A 25,862-nucleotide genomic window follows, 5' to 3' on the forward strand; every position below is an offset into this window, starting at 1 on the left:
AATCCAAGGTTCTAATACTAGACATGCTTGAATAAGTATTTAATAACTGCCATTTTTCTGCTTTAATGATTTATCAGGAACTTTTTATGGCTTCTTAGAAAGCAAGTTATTATTGAGATACATGTGTAAGGGAGAGTTAAAATGAAAACCTCTTCTCTGCTAGTCTAAAACTTAATTACGATCAATTCCTTATGGAAATGATGATTCAAAATTTTAACTAGGGAAAAAAAAATCAGAACACGGGGCACCAGGTGCGAAGACAAGATGCGGGGTGGCTTGAAGGCTACTGGCCTGGGGTCCGTCAATTCTTCTATTACTTACTAAAACATATTACTTTTGAATTACTCAAATGCTAAGCATCTATCAGCTTCCTCCTTTTCCTGTATATTCAGATGATTTTTCCAAATGATTTTTACTGGCAAAATTATTTCACTTGTATTTTGTAAATTGTCTTAAAATGCTTTGCTTTTCTAGAGCATCAGGTTTTTGGCTTTTTTGGATTGCTGTGGGTTTTTTTGTTATTTTTAAGTGAATATATTTGCCCAGTAAGTCATGGAAGGAGGTCTGCAGCAAATGAAATAAAAATTCCTTTTTTAAAAAACCCCAGTTGGCTGCCAGTTAGCGCACGTATTTCCACCGCTGGGACGACGACCTCACCTGCAGCCACAGGAGGCTTCCCGGCAGCTGCCAGCTCAGCCTCCGATCCCCCCGAGGCTTGTTATTAAGCCACCGGAAGTCTGTGTCTTTTGTGCTGCAGATCTGCTGTCCACAGGGTAAAAGGCTAAGGCCATCACAGAAGCACACTAGGGCTTGCAAATTAAATTTTAATCCTGGTCTTAGACACAAAAATGTTATTTTTAAATCCAAGTGACACATGCGGCACAATAAACAGCAGGTTCTAGCTGGCGCTATCCTTTTTCATTTAATACATACAGCCCACCATTGAAAGGAGGCAAGGGTGACGAGTTCAAACCCACGGAATTTCGAAGCGGATGAGTTTTATCATGTCCCGTGTGAAAGGAGAAAAGGGTAGAGCGGGAAGAGCAGTTTTATACAGGCATCCCCGTATTTTTAGTGCTGATTAAGGAATGGTCCCTAGTCATGAAGAGCTACTGCCACCAGCTGTGGCATCCAGAGGTCTCTGTGTCTCTGTGCCACCTGCACCACCACAGCCGGAATTCCTGCTCTCCTCCCTACTCTGGGAGCTTTCTTGGCAAAATCCTCCCTCATCTCCCAGCTCGGGGGCTGCCTAAAGAGATGGAGACGTGCCCCTGGGGCAGCGCGTCTGCAGGGAGAACTGTCCCCACGTGTGCACAGAGAAATGGCAAGTGCCCTTCTCTATATACTGTATCAGGTAAACAATGGATTACAGAGGTTTTCACGGGAAACTTTTTTAAGGAGTTTGTATTAGGAAATACGAACCAATACCCAGACAGGGTTGTAAGAAAATAGAGTTCTCGACCTCACCGCTGCCAGTTCTCGGGCGTGGGCTGTGCTGCGCAGCATGTGGGCAGCATCCACGAGTGTCTCCAGGCGCTGCCTAAGACCCCTGGGGAAGGGGCGAAGGGAATGCCGGGCGACCAATATGAACTAGAGCGTGTTTACCGGCAAGAGAGTGCGCTTAGTAGACAACACGCAGAGGCAGCCTGCCCGAGCCCCGGCGAGAGGCACACGGCAGGCAGGGTTCTAGCCGCCTCCGCGGTGTGGGGAGAAGAAATCCCTGACAGGTGCACCCGTTACGCTGGAGGCAGCAGGGCTCTGGAGGCAGAGCTTGGGCTGGACGCAGGGGCTCTGGGATGTCGGGCCTTACTGAGCCTCTCTCCTCCAGGGTTTGGCCTACACCACGGGGAGAGCTAGCACCTCGCTACCCCAGTTAGTGTGATGACAACACCCTGCTGAGCGCCGTGCCAGCATGGTCCTCCTTCCTGGCCCTGGAACGGCCTCTGGGCCTGCACTCACACGCTCCCTGCCCAGACGCTGGCCTGACCGGCTCCTCCTTCCCCAAGTCTCAGCTAAAGCAATTCCTCTTGTGTCAAATCTACTTAGCCGAGCTCCTTGTTATTTTCCTTCTCAGCGCTGTTCACCTCCTAGGTGGTCCCCACATTGCTAGTGATTTTATGCTTTGCTCACTCTAAGGGCCAGGAGTCCGTCTGTTCACAACCTGAAACACCTGGCATAGTGACTGGCCCATAGTAGGTGCTCAATAAATACTGCTGTCTGAAAGAATGGACGACTACACAAGGCTGTTGTCTTAGTTTCCCAGCTGCTAAAACAAATACCACACAATGGGTTGGCCTCAACAGTGGGAATTTATTGGTTACAATTCTGAGTGTAGGCAAAGTACAAAATCCAGGTGTGAGCAAGGTGATGTTTTCTCCCCAAAGACGGAGGCATTCTGGGGTGGGCTGCCAGTGCCCTTAGCCCTGGCTTCTCCATCACACGGCAATGCTATGGAGGTGTCTCCCCCTTTCTCTCCAGGGTCCCTGACTTCCAGTTTCTAGCTGTTCCCCATGGCTTCTCTTTCTATCTGGATTTCATTCTGCTTAGAACGCCCAACCTGCTGTGGTCAGGCCACACCTTGAGTGAAGTAACCCCTTCAAGGGATCCTCTTCACTCCGACAAAAGGGGAGGAGCATCTGTAGACTCGATTCTGAGATGGTGACAGACTCTGTAAGCTGCTGACTAATGAGCTCATGTAGATCACAGTCTATCCTTAAAGGGACAGCATGGAAAGAAGCAGGGGTCAACGGCCAGCTCGGCTCAGGCTAACCTCGCCCCGGGGAGCAGGGGCCGGCCTTGCGTATCTGAGCTTTGGCAGGAGGCTCTAATGAGGCATCTCATGATGTTTTGGTAGAAGATGGAGACACATGGGCTGAGTGATAGTTTATTTAAGATGGTTTCCATCTACCTGAAGAACTGAAGGAAACAGGGCTGCACTGCTCTGAAAGCACATTTGTAGTGACATGCCCAGGACTCTATCCTTAGCACTGTCCTATGCAACATTTCCAGAACGTTTAATGGAGATCTGGTAGAAGAGGTGTTAGCAAACCAAAAATATGTTAGCCCTTGTAGGCCACATACAGTTTCCAATGCATCTTTTCTTTTTAGAAATTGTTTTTTAAAATGTTAAAAGCCATGCTTAGCTCAAGCTTAGACAGGTGGCAAGCCAGGTTTGCCCCATGGGTTGCAATTTGCTGACCTCTGTTCTGGAGCTCAGCAAACTTAAGGATGCCATGAGAGAGAACAAATGTCTTGCTTGATGGAATCAAGATCCACAAAATTACCATGAGGCCTCGTGACTCATTAGAACTGGAAGGGCTTCTGGAACCTGGAGATCATCTAGTAAAACATCTCCTAACTTAATTCATTGGGCCAACTGGGGTGGCCTGAGATTATGGGTTGGCAGACATGTACTAGAAATAAACACATGACTCTACTCGAAACCCAAACTCCCGATTATATGAGTATAGTACAGGCACGGAGGCTTGACAGCTGGAGCAGTGAGCAAAAGCACTTTAGGCAAGAGTCAGCCAAATGTGGGTCAAGAGTATGATATCAAATTCTGCTATCCAGAATAAGAGCACTACTTAGCTTCTTGCCCCAGAGTATTATGTGAAAAATAATAGCTATTACATGAGAGGAAAGCTAAAGAAACTCAAGGTGCTTAGAGTGGAGGGCGCCTACAGGGTATTAGCACCTGCCAAGGACAAGGGGGAGTGGGCGGGTCATTGTGTGTCTTGACTGGGGGGCAGGAGGCGGGAGATAAAAGCAGCCCTGGTGGCAGCTGCTCTCGATGCCCAGAGCTGCTTGGATACTGGGACTGGATGTGTTCCTGGGTTTAATTCTCCTTTTAGGTCATAAAATATGGAACATTTAGTCAGTAGAAGGGATTATCCATTTTCTCTCAAGCAACAGTCCAACAGCTCAAAGAAGACAATTTAGGAAAGAAGGTGCTAGAATTAAGACCAGATAAACCATGTGCTCCTAGATGGAAACGGGGGAAATCCATCCTTACATTGTGCTGTACTTCTTCTTTCCTCACCTCTTGAGTCTAATTTTGCCCTCAACAGACACAGAGATTAAACCCATTCCTTTTTCTGTATGACAACTCCTGAAATATTTAAAGATGCACACTCCCTAAATCTTTGTTGCTTCTGGAAAGAGATCACTAATTCCTTCTACAGTTCATTAAATGTCACATATGCCATAGTTTTCAAACTCCTGCCACATTCCTAAGAGAATAATTTAGAGTTAAAGAACTCTTTTTAAATTCATGGCTCCATTTGCTTCTGTGGACGCAGGGAGGTTATCCTTCTCGTTCTCTCCTCTCTCTCTCGCTCTCTCTCTGTCTCCCTCTTAATCTCTGCCTCTCTTTGTCTCTCTATCTCTATCTTCAGGCCAGCTTTCTGAACGATGCCCAGGATATGTGAAAGACTTCTCCAAGACCTGGAGGTAAAAAGGGGCAGGTCCAGGATTATAAGCCAAAGCATCGAGCTTTTCCACAACCCTGCGTTAAAAGGGGTTCGCTTAGTACTATATAGGTTTGCAATAAAGTAATAGAATTTTTAGCAACATATGACAGGAAAATTTACTAAAATTTCATGAATAGACATATTGTAAGAAACAGAATGGGGGAACAAAATGAGAGTTTTGGGAGTACATTCTCTAGCTGGAATCTTCTTGGTTCTATTTACCCTCTCTTCTACTTGAACCCACCATGAGATTCCCAGAGCAACATTCTGAGAGTAATAACATTTACCCAATAAACATAAATTCAGAGGTTCTTGGAGTCCTATCAACAGACCTGTACTTGCAGCTGGTATCGTGGGGGAACAATTCTCCTTTTCACATGTGCCCATCATTGCAGGTATGGTCATGGTAGGAACTTCATTACTACCTGAGAACACACAAAGTAGAAGACGGTATGGAGACAAATATACAAATAAGAAATGAACACAGTTCTCAAAAGCACATATACAAAAGCACCACTGCTCTTATTTAGCACCTGGTAAGGTTCCTAAAGCTCATACTAAGTTACCGTGGAACTGGGAATATATTTTGCCTATTGAAGCAATTTTAAAAACAGAGACTAGGGTCATGGGCCAGCACACTAATTAAAGTGGCTGAGATAAAGTATTAATAATAGCATAGACCTTGGCCATGAGGTGTGACTGTTTCTATGGTCAAAGGCATTTCAGGGGGCTGACTTGGGATGCCAGGAGCACATTCCCCCAATGCAGCTGGCACTTCCTGAGCTCCAAGCCACTGGTCCCTGCAGCCAAGGGAGATAAAGACTGGACGTGGTGGCAGCTCTAACCGTGAGACATGGGGCTCCGCTCTCGGGAATAATGGCACAAAACACTCAGGGAAGCCAGACTTGTCAGCCAGGTGGTGGCTAAGGACCTCTCTTCTCTTAAACAGTCCCCAGGGATTCCTCTGACAGTGGCTCACCTTCTACTTCTCAGAGTGGAACAAAAAGTAGTGACAGTGTCCCTCCTATCTGCATGAAGCAATGTTTCATAAGATTATATGGGGGCAGGGGGTGGGGGTTGTAACAACTATGGAGTAAAGAGGTTCTTCTTGAACCTATTTATATATAGGACCATCATGGAAAGTTCGGAAGGTGAAGGGTCAGAAGTTCATTTTAATATAAAAAAGAGCTGAAGTAAATGTTCAAGTGCGTTTCAGAGAAACACCACACCAAGAGTATCTGATTCTTTACCAGCTGAGATGCAGGTAGAAGTGGTGATCGGGAGCTAGAATCAGGAGGAAACATAGTGAGGGTGAGGACCAGGGCTGGGGCTGCTGGTAACACCAACCCAGGACTTGAAAGAGCTGGAGTCCACTGTAGAAGGGGAAGCTACAGATTTATCTCCATGTTCCCTGTCCCCTGACTGGGGCAAGCAATGGGGAAAAGTGGGTAAGTGGGGGGTGCATCATCATCGGCACCAATTTTGGGGTGGAGGTGTCAGGGAGAGAACCAGAGTTTTTGAGTGTGCCCTGCTGACCCTTCCCTATCTACCAAATAGGTACAGAGGCACCTACTAGACTCTGAGGGCCCAAAGCCCAGACCTTAGCGAACCCAAAGCCCATTCAGGGACCTGGAGAGCTAATACATAATTACAATTGGGTGGGGAAAGCAAAGTACAGATAAAGTATTGCAGTATATTAGGAATGGATAAGTAAATCATAGAAGGAAAAAAAACCCAGAAAGCTTTTTGGAAGATCCATCTAAAGGATTCGTAACATACATAGGATTTACACACATGAAGATGAGGTAGGCAGGAAAGCAGTCATGCCAAATGCAAACTGTTTGACAAAATGCACAGAGGCCAGCCCCAGGCACAGATAAGGCATGGACCTGAGCTGGCAGGTCAGTGACGTTAAACCATGCATCCCATAGCCAGGGGAAATCCCACCCAAGGTTCTGAATAGTGAGAGAAGAGTAAGAGAGAAGTTAGAAGAGGAAGAGAGGCTGAAGGCAGGAGGCCACGTTCGAGGCTCCTGTAGAATTCCGGATGAAGGGACACGGGGGTGAGAACAGGATGGTGGCACTCGGAGTGGAGAAGGGACAAGCATGGGAGATACAAGGATGTCCACTTGTCAACAGAGCCTTCCTTCCGGCACCCTGGGAATTTCTAAGACATGGATTCCCCTGAAAAGGTCCCAAGTGGAGCTACACAGTCTGTCAAGCCATAGAGGAAGGATCTGCATTCTCCTAGACCCCCAAAGCCAAGTTCACATCATCATCCCTCCACCCACGCGTGCTGCTTGGATGCTCTTGCCATTCATCCATAGAACTCTCACACTCCCGTCTTGGTCTACTGGCCTGTGATCATTCTTTTACGTTCTCTGAAGAACTGCGTACTTCGGCAGTCCAAATTTCACTTGCTACCTGAGTATCCTGCCTTCAGTAATTTCACTTAATACAGCTTTGGGAATAAACAGTATTCAATACTGCTTATTATGAAAACAAAGGTACGTTTTCCAAGGCATGAGGTATCACTAATATTGTAGTACAAATTTCTAATCTTTAAAGAATCAAGGGCTTAACTTTGTTAGTTGTTCATGTATGCAAGATTCTTATGGTATTTACAAAGGCTTTCTTTTATTTACCAGCTTTCTCTACAAATATGCTTAAGTATTTTTAGTAAAAGCTTGACATTTTAGGTCTAGTATTGCCTATTCTGTAAAACCCAGAGAAAAATAGAAAAAAGGTATTTTTTTCTGTTCGTAAAGGAAGTATTTATAGTCATAATACTAGCTTCTTTTTTGAAATAACACAATTAAAACATTTATTAGTAGATTCATAAAATAATTATATACATTTTGAATTCAAAAATGATGATGCTTCAGCTTTAGACTCACTCTGTACTGAATAACTCAATATGATCATGTCCCAAATCTTGAAAATAATGAACCCCTGAAGATTTCTGAAAGCAGACAGTTTAATAAAAGTGAAATTTTGGGTATTTATATATGAGTTTTTCCTCCAAATATTTATACCTGCAAAATTCTGGAAAAAGTAATATTTAAGAAAGAACAAGAAAGGCAGTAATAGAAAATATTTCATGTTCCTATGAATTAGCACTATGAAATTAAGGATAGTCTCAAATTTAATAAATTTCAATCCATGGATAAGACATTTCTACACTGTGCTTTGGTCACCTAGATTTAATAATAGATCTAAATGCCATTTAATTATCCAATACTCTAATAAAGATACCACCATAACCTCATCAACTTAATAATTAAGAAATATTTGCTAAGGGCAAGAAAGAATATCATTTACAAGGCAACAAGAATTAAATCCTACTTTTAAATGTAATGGCCTGAGGACAGACAGTCATTTTGTGGTTTTCATTCTGTATAGTATATAAACAACAGAATCACCCAGAAAAACTATTAACTATTATAGGCACACAACTATATTTTCTATTTAGCAAAGCAGGAGAGGGGAAAAAAGAGTAACACAGAAATTTAGGAAAAACAACAAAATGTAGGAAAGGGGAAAAAGAAACCATCAGAAGGCATAATAAATAAAAATCGAAATACGATGGAAAGAAGAAGCCCAAACATGTGGGGTCACAGTGGGTGTATAGGGGGCACAGGTGATGTATAATCAAATAAAAATAAAGTTGTAAAGAAGTTCTCACAGCCACATACAGATGGATTGGGTTCCCTAATCACAATATTTTGAGCATTTCCTCTTTACCAAGTTTCTTACTATCTGATGGTTTCCAAATTAAAGCATTTTTTACTTTCGATTTGCCAAGTCTAATATACAAGTTATGCTCTGATCAAATATGTACGTAACAAAGGTCACGATTGATGCTAGATTCTGTGCAGGGAGACAGGAAAAAGAGGAAGAAAAGACTTTTAAAGCTATGACCCTGCACTGGCATTGCTGGCCTCTGGAATTTAGCCATCACTAGCTAAATTCACATAGAACCATCAAGGCAAGTCCAGAAGGTGAAGAGTCAGAAGTAATTCATTTTTATACAAAGAGCTGAAGCAACATTCAATTTCGTTCTTCCCTACACACATTAACAGCTAACATACAGCCTAAGAGTACTGAATAGTCATGAGTTCCTAGCAGTGAACATGACCATGTTTTCAAAGGAATGAAAGAAAACACGTCCCCCAGTGGCATTATCGTAGTCCAGTTCACAAGTGGTGGGCAAGTCCCATCTGCCACTAGAGAACACTGACTCAGGGCTGACGGCGTACCTGAAACAGGAGTTCTGTTTTTTAGCCTATCCACTTCCATGGTGAAATCATCCTTCAGAAAAAGGAACCCAATAATGGAAAACAGGTACACAAGGATGAGCGCGAGGACTGCTGTGAGAATAATGGAGCGGCCATTCCGCGTGACACTTTTTATGACATTGAGCAACGTCTCTTCTCTGTACACCAAGTCAAAAAGCTACAAAAATAAAGAAAACAAAATCAAGAAAAAATGCAATAGAGCGATATCTTATAATCTGTAACAAATGTTCCACAATGGTGTGGGTGTATTGGTGAAGGGGTATTGTACGGGAATTCTACACATGTACATGATTGTTCTGTAAGTTCACAACTTCTGTAATAAAAGTATTTTTAAAAAATGCAATAGAGCAAAAGGTGAATAAACCTAAAGTTAACTACAAATGCCAATGCAAGTCTTCCTAGTTTGTCTGTGAAAAAAAAAGAACAACCTAAATTATTAAAAATGAATAAAAACACATTTCTCCTTCTTCAGGAATAGACTGCTCTTCAATAAAAACAAATCTAACTCAAGATATAATGTGTGGGAAGTGGACTTGGCCCAATGGATAGGGCATCCGCCTATCACATGGGAGGTCCACGGTTCAAACCCTGGGCCTCCTTGACCCATGTGGAGCTGTCCCACACGTAGTGCTGATGCATGCAAGGAGTGCCCTGCCATGCAGGGGTGTCCCCGCATACGGGAGCCCCACGCGCAAGAAGTGCACCCCGTAAGGAGAGTCGCCTAGTGCAAAAGAAAGTGCAGCCTGCCCAAGATTGGCTCTATACACATGGAGAACTGACACAACAAGATGACACAACAAAAAGAAACAGATTCCTGGTGCCGCTGATAAGGATAGAAGCGGTCACAGAGGAACACACAGTGAATGGACACAGAGAGCAGACAACTGGGGGTGGTGGTGGAATTAAATAAATAAGTAAATAAATCTTAAAAAAAAAAGAGATACAATGTGCATCTGTTGGTTTCATAACCAATATAATCTCAATTTTGTAGGAAATTAAAGAAACAGCATGGTTCACATTTGAAGTTAAAGAAATTATAATATTGTACTTAACCAACTTAACTATTTTTCCTTATTTTTAGCCCTACTGATATACTGCAGTTACATCTGGAATATGTAAAATGGCTAAAGAGAGAAGATTTAGGTCCACTGAAGTGATGAATAATTGGCAAATTCATTAAATGTACTCTTTTAGATGTATCTCTTCTCATGGTTATTTGCTTATCTAAAGTCTATGTGGTTATTTAATCATAAGATTAGAGATGAAATTACAAAAACAATTTTATAAGCCCAGAGCAGTAGAAAAGGCAGGCAATTCAAAAATATTTGAGAAATGCAAACATACATATAATGAGGGTAAGGGCTAATACTTTAGAATTTACTTCGGGAAACAGATGTATAAACAAAATATAATACACAATTTTGCTAATTCACTCCCTGACGGGGCATCAGTTACCCTTTCTGTCTTTAGTAGTAAAAAATCTGCGAAGTCGTCAGGAACCTAGGTGTGGGTTTGCTGTTGTAATAACCACTAAAAACAACTGAAAATGCCTTAATGCTATATTATAAAGTGGAAAGTTAAATGTGACGGGTATGTGTCTTGTTATCAAAAGCTGGTTAAAAGCAATAAATTAACATTCAATTTTAAGAAGGTATAAATATCTGTAATTAAATTGGAATAATTGGGATTTGTCTTCTGATACCTCGTGGACAGTGATTAGAAAATCTAAAGTAGCTAAAACAATCAGGAATCAATACGACGCTTCCTTTCAGAAAGGCCATGCCCTTGTGCTCTGTTTTTCTGGTACTGAGGGTTTTTTGATTATTTTCCAATTTAATTGTGGTCTTATACATCATGGTTGTAGAGATATTAACTTGTTTGCACACCTTAGGAAACTGATATGGTTTGATGGCAAGTTACCAAAAAAAGTTTAACTCTTTTTGTTATCTGTTTATCTCCTGGAGCAACCTTTAGAAATAAAGTAAATTTTCTTCAGTACAGACAAATTAAATAATGAAAATTCACCTTCCAAACTGTTGACACAGTCACTTATTCAACTTATTTAAGCATTTAGTTGACATAAAGGAGATTTCCTTTTAGTTTAACTCAATAAAGTTTTAAATAAAATATGTGCAATGTGCTCTAGATCAGCTCTGGAGAATATACAGCTTTCAGAGGCCCCAGGGACACTTGATAAAAATGTCTATTTCTGGGCTCTACTCCATAGAATCAGAATCTTTTGAATGCAAAAGTTGTTGACATTGACAGGTTAGTGATTACTTCTTTTTATTTCTGGGAGGAAAATCTAGATGTGGTTTTATTATGTTGGATAAAAGACTGACATTTGTGGACACGAAAGGGAATTCATGTTCGAATATATTTTAAATATAAAAATTGTTTTCTAAATATTTTAAATTACCATTTTTGTCTTCTATACATTACAATTTCCTTCCAGACATCAAAATGGACTATATACTTGTCATAACCAACTCAATGTAAACAAATTAGCATCACCATTAAGATCTGAGAGATAAAAGACCAGAGGAAAATAAAACTAGAAAGTGGGAAACGGACTTTGGCCCAGTGGTTAGGGCGTCCGTCTACCACATGGGAGGCCCGCGGTTCAAGCCCCAGGCCTCCTTGACCCGTGTGGAGCTGGCCCATGCGCAGTGCTGATGCGCGCAAGGAGTGCCGTGTCACACAGGGGTGTCCCCCGCGTAGGGGAGCCCCACGCGCAAGGAGTGTGCCAGCGCGAAGGAGGGAGCAGCCTGCCGAGGAATGGCACCGCCCACACTTCCCATGCCGCTGACGACAACAGAAGCGGACAAAGAAACAAGACGCAGCAAAAAGACACAGAAAACAGACAACCGGGGGAGGGAAGGGGAATTAAATAAATAAAAAATAAATCTTAAAAAAAAAAACAAAAAAAAAAAAACTAGAAAGCAGGGTTAAGTAACATGAATTAAAGTTGACATTACTGATATATCGCATAATAATTCTAATATAGTTTTATTTCATCAAATATCTTTTCTTGAAAAACAAAGATTTATATATGTAGATAGATATATCTCATTTCACATGTTTTTCATACTATCTCCTTAATGGATCTTACTATTACTAGTCTCCCTTACTTCTCTACTCATTTTATACAGCTTTAGGTACAAAAGCATTAGAGAACATTACATATCACAGTCAAGTAAAGAGTTGGATAGAAGAGGACTTCATATATCACAGGCAGGTCAAAGAATTGGAATTTGGTAAATCAGGTCAGAGAGAGAATTCATTTGGAGGCTTAGAACGGGGTGGGGGGTTGGGAATCTACTTTTAATTGCTGAATGACCTTAAATGCCTAAAAATGAAATAGACAAATTCACTCTTTACTAGGGCTATTTCAAGTGTTTGAGGGCTCTTCAGTCATCCTACATGGCTGTACCAGCTAAGGGGAAGCAGGAGCTGCTGGATTTACTCCTCATGGCCCAAGTTAACTGGACCAACAGAACGGTTTTGGACCTTCAACTTGTTCTCAGTGATCACTTTACTGGTCAGTGTTCTTCACTGCGTGTTAACTGTGGCTGGAAACATCACAAACTGTTCCTACGGCCTCACAATGCTAACCAGTTAGAGCTTTACATTTCAAATAATTATCATATATTGTACTGACTCTTCTACTGGTTTACAACTATAAAACAGTATATATACTACCACCAGCAAAACACTCTAGAAGAAATCTGAAACATCTATTTAACTAATCAGATATATGTAGATATATTAAATCTGAAGTGATGACTATACTTAAAATAGCTCATTGTCTTTCTGCTAGATTGGAAGCTCTCCCTTTCATTTTACTTATAAACCACTTTAAAGCTCTGCAATGATATTTGGTATTATAAGTAAAATACAATAGTTTCAGTATCCAAGAAAATATATCCCAATTTTTTTCTCCCACACTCTGCCAGAGAACCTCCAAATGTAAAAGAAGGCATGATTTGGCTGAAACCCTAAACAGCATGCTACATGAAGCCAGTGTTGAGAGGTGGGGTAGGTGGTTGGGTCTCCAAAAGGAAATAAAGAATCCCACCACCTATGTGGTTTCTCATAGAAAAAGACTAAAAATAATGATAATTCATGCTTTACCTAGGAAAGTCTAATATTAACATCATTTGTCCTAAACGCCAGATCCTACTTAAAAAAAGAGAGAAATCAAAGGAAGAGGCATAAGGAGAAGTATTATGTATTTGTGCTGCAATCATTCTCCACATAGAGCTGTACTCACCAGGAAGCTATAGAAGAATTCATGAACAAAGAGGCCCAGCATGCAAACCAGGACATAGGCCACATGGTACAGAAAGGCCACGTCCAGGATGACAGCTCGGTACCCTCGGGTGAACGTGCCACGGTTTCCAACAAAACTGACCAGAAATACTATTTTATTACAAAGCTAAAGGGAGGAAAAGATCAGATTTACTTTTATTTGTAGTGAAACACATACATAACAGTACATTAGCAAAGCCTCCTAATGACAAAGTCCATGATTTCTTCCATGATTTCTCATTTTGTAATTTTTCAGCATTGCTTACAAATTTGCATGTAAACTTAATACATGCAAAACTTGTAGCCTTCACCATTCCAGGAAAAGAAAACAATTAAGAGTCTAGCCACTCAAACAGGAAGGGATTGACTTTAAATCCTCTCTTGTTCATATAATTTGCCCACTCTGGGTCAAGTGACTTAATTTCTTAAGACCTCAATAATTTCTTCTGAAAAATTGAAGTAAAAGAATTCCTACCTCACAGACCTCCTTGGAGGCCTAAATGACATAATGCATATGAAATACTTAGTAAAACTATTTAAAATGCTTTTATTTTTCTGTCGCAAGTAATACAGAAAGATATTTTAATTTAATGACTTTATAATAAAGAAAAAATCTTTCAGAAAATTTTCAAACACATATTTTTGATATTTCTTTATCCTGGACTTTGTCTACTGAGTATTATTTTGACCAAGTAAGCTATTTAAATTTTTTTGCATTTCATCTACATACATAGAAAATATAATTATGTGATAGATTAAAATAAATATAATGTATGCGTATATTTTCTAAGCTCTCTATGTGCTAATTCTTCAAAAAACATTTTAGAATATTTATTATATCTCTACAATTACACAGAACATATTCTAACCACATTTAAAATTACCATTCATAGGATAATTTTAGGATACAGAAATTTATACTGATATTCTTTGACAAAAACAATGTTTTCCAAAGAACTAAATTATCATTCAACTTGGTGCCATCTACTTGGTTTTGGAATCACTTCATTACTTGTAAACTGAAGAGCCAATTATGGCTACTTAGTCATCAAGGAAATTATTAGAGATTCCAAGGAAGAAAGAAATATACATTTCAGGATTTAGTTCATTCTTCCGAATTGGCCCTGAGTTCTTTAGATTATCTAATGGTACCATATTTGTCCAAATGTAATTTTGGGAAAACAGGTCGCAATTGCAGCATTGCTGATTTTTCAGTATCTATTAAAGAAATTATCCTATGGGATAAAACTAAATAACATAAGAAGAAGCATGACACTTTGAGGTAGAAGTGAAATTTGAGAGGGGGAAAAACTTTTCCTTCAACTTTATGAAGGCCAAATCAGTACAAGTGAGAAATGTGTAATTACTGCATGTTGTGAAGCACCTATGCTGCTGATGAACTATTCTCTCCATACTCAGTGTCATTCCTTTTGTCATATTAACAACTTTTAATAGTGTAAAATTGGAAGTCATCATAAAAATAACAGGAAATATTTAGAAAGTGCTGACATGTGGTACTTGATGACAAACACACAAGAAGGTGGGAAAAAATAGAATGTCTGGTGAAGTAATATTCAGTAGTTACTTACACCTTCAATTGTTTTCAGTGGTTATTATTAAGTTCATGTCATTTACTTAGTTAGCATCACCCACTATGACTCATCTATATGAAATGCAAATATGAAGTTCTATAAAGTTAAAATTCAGAAAGATGAATGAAAGTTTTAAGATAAATTGCTTATATATTGTTTCCTACTTCTCCTAAAACAAATCATAAAAATTACTCAGGAAAACTACTTATAAGCCATAGCACTGAAGAAAAGTAATGCATTGAATTCAAGTTCTCAAAAAGAACAGCACATTTCAGTTCTTAATGCCAAAGCAAAGATGTATTTCTGCCTAAAATCTTTGTTTCTGCCATTTTCACATGAAAAATAAAGATTTGCTGTATTTGCTTTTAGGTGTTTTTGTGTCTTGCTTCTGAACCTTGATCCAGACGTTGATAGAAATGTTCTTGTTTTCTTCACTAAGTCTCAAAGGACAAGGAAAAGAGTTGATACTGGCAGTGGTTTCACCTATTTCTGTAGGGATCAGAAACAGGAAAAGAGGAAGTAAAACTTTCACTCTTTGCAGATGACATGATCCTGTACTTAGTAAATTCTGAAGTATCCACGACAAGGCTACTTGAGCTAATGAATGAGTTCAGCAAAGTGGCAGGATACAAGGTCAACACGCAAAAATCAGTAATGTTTTTGCACACTAGTACTGAACAATCTGAGGAGGAAATCGGGGAAAATTCCATTCAGCAACAAAAAGAATCAAATATCTAGGAATTAATTTAACCAAAGAAGTACAGGACTTATATGCAGAAAACCACAAAACATTGATAAAAGAATATTTAAAAGATCTAAACAAATGGAAAGACATTCTTCATATAATCTTAATCCAAAGACAAAGAAAAATGTAAACTGGTCAGTCTGGGACAAGCTTCTGGGTGGGGCACCATACCCTCCACCTCCTGATATTTTCAGTGCCTATTATATAACAGAGGCACCATAAATGTTATTTTTGGCCCCTTTATGTAGCTATTGTTTCACTTTATCAAACAGGGATTTTCTAACTTGGATTAATGTCTTATTGAGGATGAGATACCAGTTTATGAATATTATTTGCTTCTTCTAATAATATGGCTCAATATTCTCAAAATAAGAAAGAAAATAAAGTATGTGTATGTGGGGTGGAGAAGAAGCCAAATGCACGAACAAGTTTAGAAAAATTTAGGTAAATTCAGATTCCCTAATTAGCTTATCTCTGAAACACACTTCTTAAATGTTTAGTAAGTGCCAGGTATTAATTTGGGGAAAATGGAATTGGGGGATTTGAGCAGGAAGAATTTTGTCTATGAACATGACAACCTCTGCCCTAATGTCCTCAAGAAACTTACAGACTTTGTATGTAGAGTACACTGTCCTTTATTGACTATGACTGAAGAACAACTGGTAATTTGGTTGTCTGAGTATTTTAGTTAACTTGGAGCTGCCATATATATCTTGTCTAATATTTGAAGAATTTTATTAGGAATGTAGAAACATAGAATTGGCCATACTGGCTCAGCTTTAAATTCTCAAAAGTTTGGTAGACTATTTCATTTATTAATTTTCAATAAATACTAAGTATTTTATGTTCAATGCACTAGAAATGCATGAGAATACAAAGATAATATTCACTCACTCATTAATTACTTTAAGAAACTTTTACTGAACATCTATGATGTTCCAGACATTGAATGGTCATTTTCTTTAACAACTGTATAACATAATAGGGAAGATAAAGCCTATATACAAATACTAGAATATTATACATTACATTAGAAACGCAATAGAAGACACAGAAATGGCTTTAGGTATCCTGCACAAATATTAGCAATATTTATTTGATTACTTGGCCTTTATTCTTTCATCAATTTCACAGTTGAGCTTCTCTCAGTATCCATTTATAGCTTTGCCATGCAGAAAGTGGTCTAGTCCTTTAAAATTTTATCTCTTGGGTACAATTATTTTTCTAAACATATCACTTGCTATTGGCTTATTATAAACTTGCCAAACTCAACTTTCAAAGTGCTCTTTTGCTTTAATATTTTAAAATTTGGGGGAAAATAGTATTAATTATAGATGCGTCCTTCACAAATTTACAGGCTTTGTTCACATTAAAAAAAAGAGCCCAGTTTCACATTTTCTCATTTAGCAAGCCTTTATCTTTGGTCATTTGATAAGGAATATTCACTTTTAAAATTCTACTGAACATCATTTAATCTTTCTTGGATGATCTGGAAGTCCCTTTAACATGTTAACAGTCATGTCTCTCGACAGCTGCCGGTCAGGATGCAGACGGCATTACGGTTGGATTGGATTAAACTGATTGAAGAACTGGATCTTGCCCCAAAAGATACCTTCTTAAATAAATTCATTTTTACTTGTTATTTTTTTCTTTCTCTCAAAAGTAAATTAAGAAGGCATAAATCAAACTCTGATTCATTTGGAGTCATGATAAATTAGAACAGACTGCAGGCAAGTGCGTTGAAGCATACAGTTCTATCTAGACGTTGAATGCACAGTTAATAATTAATCACAACACAAAGCCAAATCGAGTACTTACATTAGCTGCACCCAGAAGTACTAACGTGGGCCCCAGACCTATGGTGTATATCGATCTGAGCATCACTGAGACAAGAAACGGTCGAATACCCACAGGCTTGGAGAAGAAAAACAGCATAGAGGTGCAGATAGCAACGGCTATCCAAAGAAGGACGGAGAACAATGGAGAAAGGGTACCTGTAAATGGTGAAAGAAAACAAAACTAGAAAACGTTAGAACACTCGCTGCTCTGCTCCATATAATACAGCAAGTCACACTCAAAGGACATGGAATTTCAAAGCAACATCATTCTAAACTCTATATTTAGCAGAAATTTCTTTCAATATATTACTATTACTCATTACACTTCCAGAAAATATGTGGTTATTTTCAGGCTGCTCAAATACTCACTAGTTAATGCCTCTTCCATTAAGTCTGTTAATTGCTCACCTCTCTCTCCTGTGGGAGTGATCTGCTAAATGCTTTTGATAGATATATCTCACTTGGGAAGCTTAATTCAAAATTTAAGATGAATGACTATTAAATATACGGCTAAATTACTTGAAATTAAAGTATCTGTTTCATTGAACGTATGCCTTGTTTCATTATTGAATTTCTAGATTATTGATTCCTCTGAGGAATTCCAAATGTAGAATATTGTCATGAGTAAAGAGACACAAGTTTTAACATGTATGTGTCTACATGTGTGTGAATGAATATTGTGTTTGAAGGCCAACTCAAGTTCTAAAAAAAAGTTGAATCATTTTAGATTTAGAAAACAAAAGTTCCAAATGTCCAGATGAACTGTTCAAAAATTTCTTTGGTTATTTGACCAAAGGAACTACCTTAAAATGGGGGATTAAAGATAGGTTTCCTTTCAAAAGAAGTGCAATTTTTGCACTGACATGTGGATTCTAGGAAGCCCCCTCTGAAGGTCACATTTGCAGAAGTAAATTAAGAGGCAACTTTCTTGGGCTGATGAGGTCAGACCTGAGCCCTCCACACATGTCTACAGGCTGATGTAATCTGAGGAGGAAGTGGCAGTAGAGGTTCTCCACAGGTCCCTTCAAATGTTCCATGACTGCTTTCATCTTTGGTCACGCCTCTTTATTATTTATAAAACTCACTTTTGCATGCAAAGTGCCAATAAAGGGGCTTTGGTGTGCAGAGCTTTTGTGTTTTCACTGAAACCCTAGGATTATCTGGGCTCCTTAAACTAATTCTGTGTAAATATGGGTTCCCACTGAGTGCTAACTGCTCTCAACAGTAGGTAAGAAGATCCTGTCAGATTAAAAAAGATAGTGAACAGCATTTGCTTGGACATGCATATTTTTGCAATGTTTATTCTTATGTTTTCTTTCTTCTAAAGCAAGCAACTAGGAAAGGAGGTTGGGAAGAGCGAATCACTCTACCCCACCTGAACATGTATGTGCTGATAAGATTCCTTTTGTGATGGAGTTAGAAAGGGGTATATTGCTCTGAAAATTACCTTTGCTCCCAGCCCTCTAGCAGTGCTAACACGTGGGTTCCCACTTCACGTTACCCTGATACTGGCTTGTAAACACTCCATGTTTACCCAAACCTCACTGCCAACTATCGTGACTTCAGACATCTCAGGTCACCGAGAGGATAATGCCTTCAAATTCCTTTCACGCTTATTGGGACACATCAAATGTAAATGCCTTAAGAGTGAGGGCCATCTCTGGCCTATCGCAGGGCCTGGCACTCAGTAACAAATATTTGTTGATTAAGTAAATGAACAAAAACATATTCTGTGAGCTTGTTCTGAGCAAGTATATAAGCGATCATTTATAAATTCCTCAATTTGTGGAGTGTTGCTCTTAAGTATTAAACACCCAACAGCTTCAACATTTAACCACCTTTAGCCAGTCATTTCACTCCTCACTGTAAGTCATAAGCAATAACGTGGTGAGGCATTCTCATTTCAGAAGCCTCAGCTTTGGTACAGACGAACAGTCCCACTCGGCAGAAGTTGGCCGTATCTTGACTACTGTTAACTCGGATACCATCTGCCTAGCTGATCTCTCCTTATTACACAAGGAGTGAAAAACCACACGCTCTGATCCCTTTATAGAAAGAAATCACAGGGTGCACTGCCTACTGCCTTAAACATGGGTTAATGCTAAGTAAGTATCTGTGGAATGAATAAATTTAAAAGTTATTTAAAAGGGCTATTAATTGACAAAGGAGTTGGAATTACGTCCAGTAAAACTGGTTATATTGTTTTATATTGGAAGATTTAATGCTAAAAAAAGCAACTGAAATCTGACACATTCTGGAGACAATAGTACACATTGTCAAAGTTAATTTTTACCCGTTAATGCTGGGAAGGGAGATTCTTTCCTCTTCTTAATACTTTATATTTGTATCAATTTTCTATAATGAACACATTTTTATAATGGAAAATTATTTTAGAATCATATATATATATATTTATTTATTTATTTGAGAGGTTGTGAGCTTACAAAACAACCATGCACAACATGCAGAATTCCCACACATCACCCCTCCACCAACACCTTGCACTGTTGTGGACCATTTGTTACAGATTATGAAAGAACATCATCACACTTTTACCACTAACTATGGTCCTGAGCATACATATGGTATATTTTTTTCCATATACCCCTATTATTAAGACCATATATTAGAAATATACATTTGCTACAGTTCATGAGAAAACACTCTCATATCTGCACTGTTAACCACAGTCCATCTTCTACCACATGGTTCACTTGTTATATAGTCCCAAACCTTACAGAGTCTATCCAAAATGTACACTCAGTGGCTTTCAGTTTCATCAGAGCTGTGCAGTCACTGCCTCTAGTAAATTGTTTAATGTTTTCCTTAATCCAAATGAAAATATCCCATACCCCCTACTACTGACCCTTAGCACTGATATAGTACCTTCTTTGACACTGATGCAAGAATATTACAGTAATACTGTTAATTAATATTCCTATAGTCCATAAGTTACATTAATTGTATTTTTACCGGCATCTCCATATTCTTACCACCTTGTGATAGTGATGTACATTTGCTCTAGCTCATAGAAGTACTTTTTTGTATTTGTACTATTAACCACAATCCTCATCCACCTCCAAGTTTACTGTTATTCAGTCCCTAGATTATTGTCTAGCTTCCTTTCAATTCACATTTATTTCCCTAAACTACTCCTTTCAGCCACAATTATAAACCAGCCATGTTAGTTCTACTCACTATAATGTGTTACCATCAACTCTATCCATTTCCACACTTTTGCAGTCAAGCTAACAAAAATTCTATATACATTAAGATCAGTACCCCTTCTCAGTCCTTAACCTATACTCTAGGGTTTAACTCCAAGTGTTTATTCTTTGTATTTAGTTCACATTAGTGTGATCATACAATATACGTCCTTTTGTGTCTGGCTTATTTCACTCAGCATAACGTCCTCAAGGATCATCCATGTTGCCATGTGTCCCAATTTCATTTCTTCTTATAGCAGCATAGTATCCTATTGTATGTGTATACCATAATTTGTTTATTCATTCATCAGTTGATGAACGCTTTAGTTGTTTCCATCTTTTGGCAAATGTGAAAAATGCCACTGTGAATGTTGCTGTGTAAATGTCTGTCCACATCCCTGACTTCAGTTCATCTGGATATATTCCTCGGAGAGGGATTGCTGGATCATATAGCAATTCTTTGTTTAGCTTCCTGAGGAACTGCCAAAATGTCTTCATTGTTGGCTACACAAGTCTACATTCCCATCAACAGTGAAGAAATGTTCCTATTTCTCCACATCCTCTCCAGCACTTATGTTTTCTGTTTTCTTAAATAATGGCCATTCTAGGAGGTGAGCAATGCTATTTCTTTGTAATTTTGATTTGCATTTCCCTAATAGCTAGTGATATTGGACATTTTTTTCATGTGCTTTTTTGCCATTTGTATTTCCTCTTGGGAAAAATATCTAAGTCTTACCCATTTTTAAATTGGATTGCTTGCCCTTTTATTGTTGAGTTGTAATGATCTCTTTATGTAACATGGAAATCAAACTCTTATCAGATGTGTGGCTTCCAAATATTTTCTCCTACAGAGTGGACTGCGTTTTCACCTTCTTGACAAAGTCCTTTGAGGCACAAAAGTGTTTAAATTTGAGGAGGTCCCATTTTTTCATTTTTTCTTTCCTTGCTTGTGCTTTTGGTATAAGGTTTAAGAAACGCCACTTACCACCAGGTCTTGAAGATGTTTCTTTGTATTTTCTTCAAATAGTTTTATAGTTCTCGCTATTATCTTTAGGTCTTAGATCCATTTTGAGTTAATTTAATATAAGGTGTGTGATAGGGGTCCTCTTTATTTCTTTTAGATAGAGATATCCAGTTTTCCCAACACCATTTTTTGAATAGACTGTTCAGTCCCAACTGGGTGGGTTTGTCAGCCTTGTCAAAAATCACTTGACCATAGATGTGAGGGTCCATTGCTGAACCATCAATTTGGCGCCAATGGAAAGTGGCCATGGTGGCTGCTGGGGGTAGGGAGTGGGAGGAAGAGATGTGATGTGGGGGTGTTTTCGGAACTTGGACTCGTCCTTGGTGGTGCTGCAGAGACAGTTACTGGATACTGTATGTCCTCCCATGGCCCAACTGGGTGGACTGTGGGGGAGTGTGGGCTATGATGTGGATCACTGACCATGAGGTGCAGCGGTGCTCAGAGATGTATTCACCAAGTGCAATGAATGTCTCATGATGATGAAGGAGGTTGTTGTTATGGTGGGAGGAGTGGAGTGAGGGGGGTGGAGGATATATGGGAATCTCATATTTTTTTAATGTAACATTAAAAAAATAAAGACAAAAAAAAAAAGAAAAAAAATTTGGCTTCATTGGTCTACATGTCTATCTTTACATCAGTACCATGTTGTGGTTTTTTTTTTTCCTAACTACAGTAAAGTCTGAAAGTGAGAGTTCTCTAACTTCATTCTTCCTTTATAAGATGTTTCTAACTATTTGGGGCAGCTTACCCTTCTAAGATAATTTGATAATTGGGTTTTCCCTTTCTTTAAAAAAAGGGTTTTGGAATATTTATTAGGATTGCACTGAATCTGTACATCAATTTGGGTAAAAATGACATCTTAATGTTATTTAGTTCCAAATCATGAACATGGAACATTCTTCCATTATTTAGGTCTTCTCTGATTTCTTTTAGTAATGTATTGTAGTTTTCTGAAGAGAAGTGCTTTATGTCCTTGGTTAACTTTATTCCTAAATATTTGATTATTTTAGTCACTATTGTAAATGAAAACTTTTCCTGACTACCTCCACAAATTTATCACTACTAGTGCATATAAACACTACTGATTTTTGCATATTAATTTTGTATCCTGCCACTCCGCTGAACTTGCTTATTCACACTAGTGGTTTTGTTGTAGATTTTTCAGGACCCTCTATGTGAGAATCATATCATCTGTGAATAGCAAGTTTTATTACTTCCTTTCCAATTTGGATGCCTTTTATTTTTTTTCCTTGCCTGCTTGCTCTAGCTAGAGCGTCTAGCAGTATATCAAAAAATAGTGGTGACAGTGGGCAACCTTGTTTCATTCCTGATCTCAACAGGAAAGCTTTCTCTCTTTCACTATTGAGTGCAATGTTAGCTATGGGTTTTTCATATATGCCCTTTATCATGTTGAGAAAGTTTCCTTCCATTCCTATTTTTGGGGTATTTTTATCAGAAAGGGTGCTGTAGTTTGTTAAATGCCTTATCTGGATTGATCAAGATGATCATATGATTTTTCTTCTTTGGTTTATTAATGTGATGTACTATGTTGATTGATTTTCTTGTGTTGAACCACCCTTGTGTGCCTGGTATAAAACCCACTTAATCAAGATGAATAATTATTTTACTGTGCTGTTAGATTCTATTAGGGAGTATTTTCTTGAGGATTTTTGCATCCATATTCATGAGGTAAGTGGTCTGTATTTTCTTTTTTCATAATATCTTTATCTGGCTTTGGTATTAGGGTAATATTGGCTTCATAGAATGAGTTTGGTAGCATTCTTTCCTGTTCAATTTTTTGGGAGAGTTTGAGTAAGATTGGTATTAAATCTTCTTTGAATACTTGGTAGAATTCACCTGTGAAGCCATCTGGTCCTGGGCTTTCATTTTGGGAAGTTGTTTGATGACTGTTTCACTCTCTTGTGATAGGTTTGTTGAAGTCTTCTATTTCTTCTAGGGTCAGTGTAGATTGTTCACATGTTCCTAGGAATTTTTCCATTTTGTCTACATTGTCTAGTTTGTTGGCATATAGTTATTCATAGTATCCTCTTATGATCTTTTTTTTCTGTGGGGTCAGTGGTAATGTCCCCATTTTCATTTCTGATTTTCTTTGCATCTTATCTCTTTTGTTCTTTGTCAGTCTAGCTAAAGATTTGTCAATTTGTTAATCTTGAAGAACCAGTTTTTGGCTTTGTTCACTCTCTCTATTGATTTTTGCTCTCAATTTCATTTATTCCTGCTCTGATCTTTGCTATTTCATTCCTTCTGTCTGCTTTGAGAATAGTTTGCTCTTCTTTTTCTAGTTTCTCCAGCTGTGGAATTATGTCTTTGATTTAGCTCTTTGTTCTTTTTTAATATAAGCATTGCTAAGTATAAATTTCCCTCTCAGTACTGCCTTCGTTGCTTCCCATAGGTTCTGATACGTTGTGTTTTTATTTTCATTAATTTAGAGATATTCACTGATTTCTCTTGTAATTTCTTCTTTGGCCCATTGGCTATTTTAAATGTGTTATTTAGTTTCCATATATTTGTGAATTTTCCCTTTTTCTCTCTGTTGTTGGTTTCCAGCTTCATTCCATTATGATCAGAAAAAGTGCTTTGTATAATTTTGACATTTTTAAATTTATTAAGAACTTTTTTGTGACCCAACATATAGTCTATCCTGGAGAAAGATCCATGAACACTTGAGAAGAATGTGTATCATGCTGTTTTTGGTATAATGTTCTGTATATGTCTATTAGGTTCGGTTCATTTATTATATTATTCAAGCTCTTCCTTTATTGATACTCTGCTCACATGTTCTATCCATTTCTGAGGGAGTGTACTGAAGTCTCCAACTATTATTGTAGAGACATCTATTTCTCACTTCAGGAGGCCAATGTTTGCCTCATGTAATTTAGGGCATCCTGGTTAGGTAAATATACATTCATGATTGTTATTTCTTCTTGGTGAATTTCTGCTTTTTAAAATATATAACATCCTTTCTTGTCTCTAATAATAGCTTTACTTTTAAAGTCTATTTCACCTGATATGAGTTTAGCTACTCCATCTCCTTTTGATTACTGCATACGTAGAACTTCTTTTTCTAGTCTTTCACTTTCATTTTGTATCTTTGATTCTAAGGTCAGTCCTCTCACAGAAGGCAAACAGAAGGCTCATATTTTCTTAGCCATTATGCCAGTTTAATCCATTAACATTCAATGTTATTACTATAAAGGCAGTTCTTACTTCACCCATTTTGAGCTATAGATTTTAACTGTCATATCCTATTTTCACTAATGTTTTTACACTTTTAGATACTTTGCCTGATATAATCTACACTTCTAGATCCTCTTCCAAGCCCCTCTCTCCTGTCTTTTCTTTTCAGGCCATAGCACTCTCTTCGGTATTTCCTCCAAAGCTGGTCTCTTGATTACAAACTCAGTCTCTGTTTATCTGTGAATATTCTAAACTAGTCCTCATTTTTGAAAGACAATCTTGCTGGATAAAAGATTCTTGGCTGAGAGTTGTTCTATTTCAGTATCTTAAATATATCACACCACTGCCTTCTTGTTTCCATGATTTCTGGTGAGAAATTAGCACTTAATCTTATTCGGCATCACTTATATCTGGTATGTGATTGCGCTTCTTTCTTACTGCTCTCAAGATTCTCTGCCTTTGGCATTTGACATTCTGATTAGTATTAATATATGTGCCAGAGTAGGTCTATTCAGATTTATTTGGATGGGACTAAGTTGTGCTTCTTGGACGCAGATATCTATGTCCTTCAATAGCTTAGGGAAATTTTCTACTGTTATTTCCTCAAATATTCCATCTGCCTCTTTTCCCTTCTCCTTCTGGTACACCAATGACACATATGTTTGCACATCTCTTGATGTCATTCAGTTCCCTGAGATCCTGTTCAATTTTTTCCATTCTTTTCTTTAAACACTCTTTTGTGTGTTCAACTTTTGAGGCCCTGTCTTCAAGCTCACTGATCCTTTCTTCTGCTGCTTCAAATCTGCTACTAAATACTTCGGTATATTTTTAGTTTCTTTTACTGAGCCTTTCATTCACATAAGATCTGCTATTTTTCTATGTAAGCTTTCACATTCTTTCTTGTGCTCACCCAGTGTCTTCTTAATATCATTAATCTCTTTAACCATCTAATTGAATTTATTATGGAGATTTGTTCCAACTCCTTTATGTCAGGTGGGGGCTTAGTTTGCTTCTTTGACTGGGCTATATCATCCTGTTTCTTGGTATGTATTTTAATTTTTTGTTGGGGTCTTGGCATCCAGTTTACTTGATGTGTTTATCCAGGGATCAATTTCTCTCTTTAGTCTAGGGCTTTCTATTTGATTGGCTTTCTGCTACAGCCCCTCTTTGATACTCGGT

General features: G+C 38.4%; 1 protein-coding gene across 2 annotated transcripts in view; it reads right to left on the reverse strand.

Annotated features, from left to right (window-relative positions):
- Positions 1–25,862, reverse strand: part of ITPR2 (inositol 1,4,5-trisphosphate receptor type 2) — a 480,765-nt gene that overhangs the window by 63,188 nt on the left and 391,715 nt on the right. For both annotated transcript variants that reach the window (XM_058282925.2, XM_058282926.2), the window contains exons 49-52: positions 17,236–17,411; positions 13,043–13,207; positions 8,731–8,926; positions 4,805–4,897 (exon numbers count right to left, since the gene is read on the reverse strand). In XM_058282925.2, coding sequence (XP_058138908.1) covers positions 4,805–4,897; positions 8,731–8,926; positions 13,043–13,207; positions 17,236–17,411 — 630 coding nt within the window. The remainder of the gene's footprint in view (positions 1–4,804; positions 4,898–8,730; positions 8,927–13,042; positions 13,208–17,235; positions 17,412–25,862) is intronic.

The sequence above is a fragment of the Dasypus novemcinctus genome, chromosome 20, assembly GCF_030445035.2.
Source record: "Dasypus novemcinctus isolate mDasNov1 chromosome 20, mDasNov1.1.hap2, whole genome shotgun sequence".
Classification (NCBI taxonomy): Eukaryota; Metazoa; Chordata; class Mammalia; order Cingulata; family Dasypodidae; genus Dasypus; species Dasypus novemcinctus.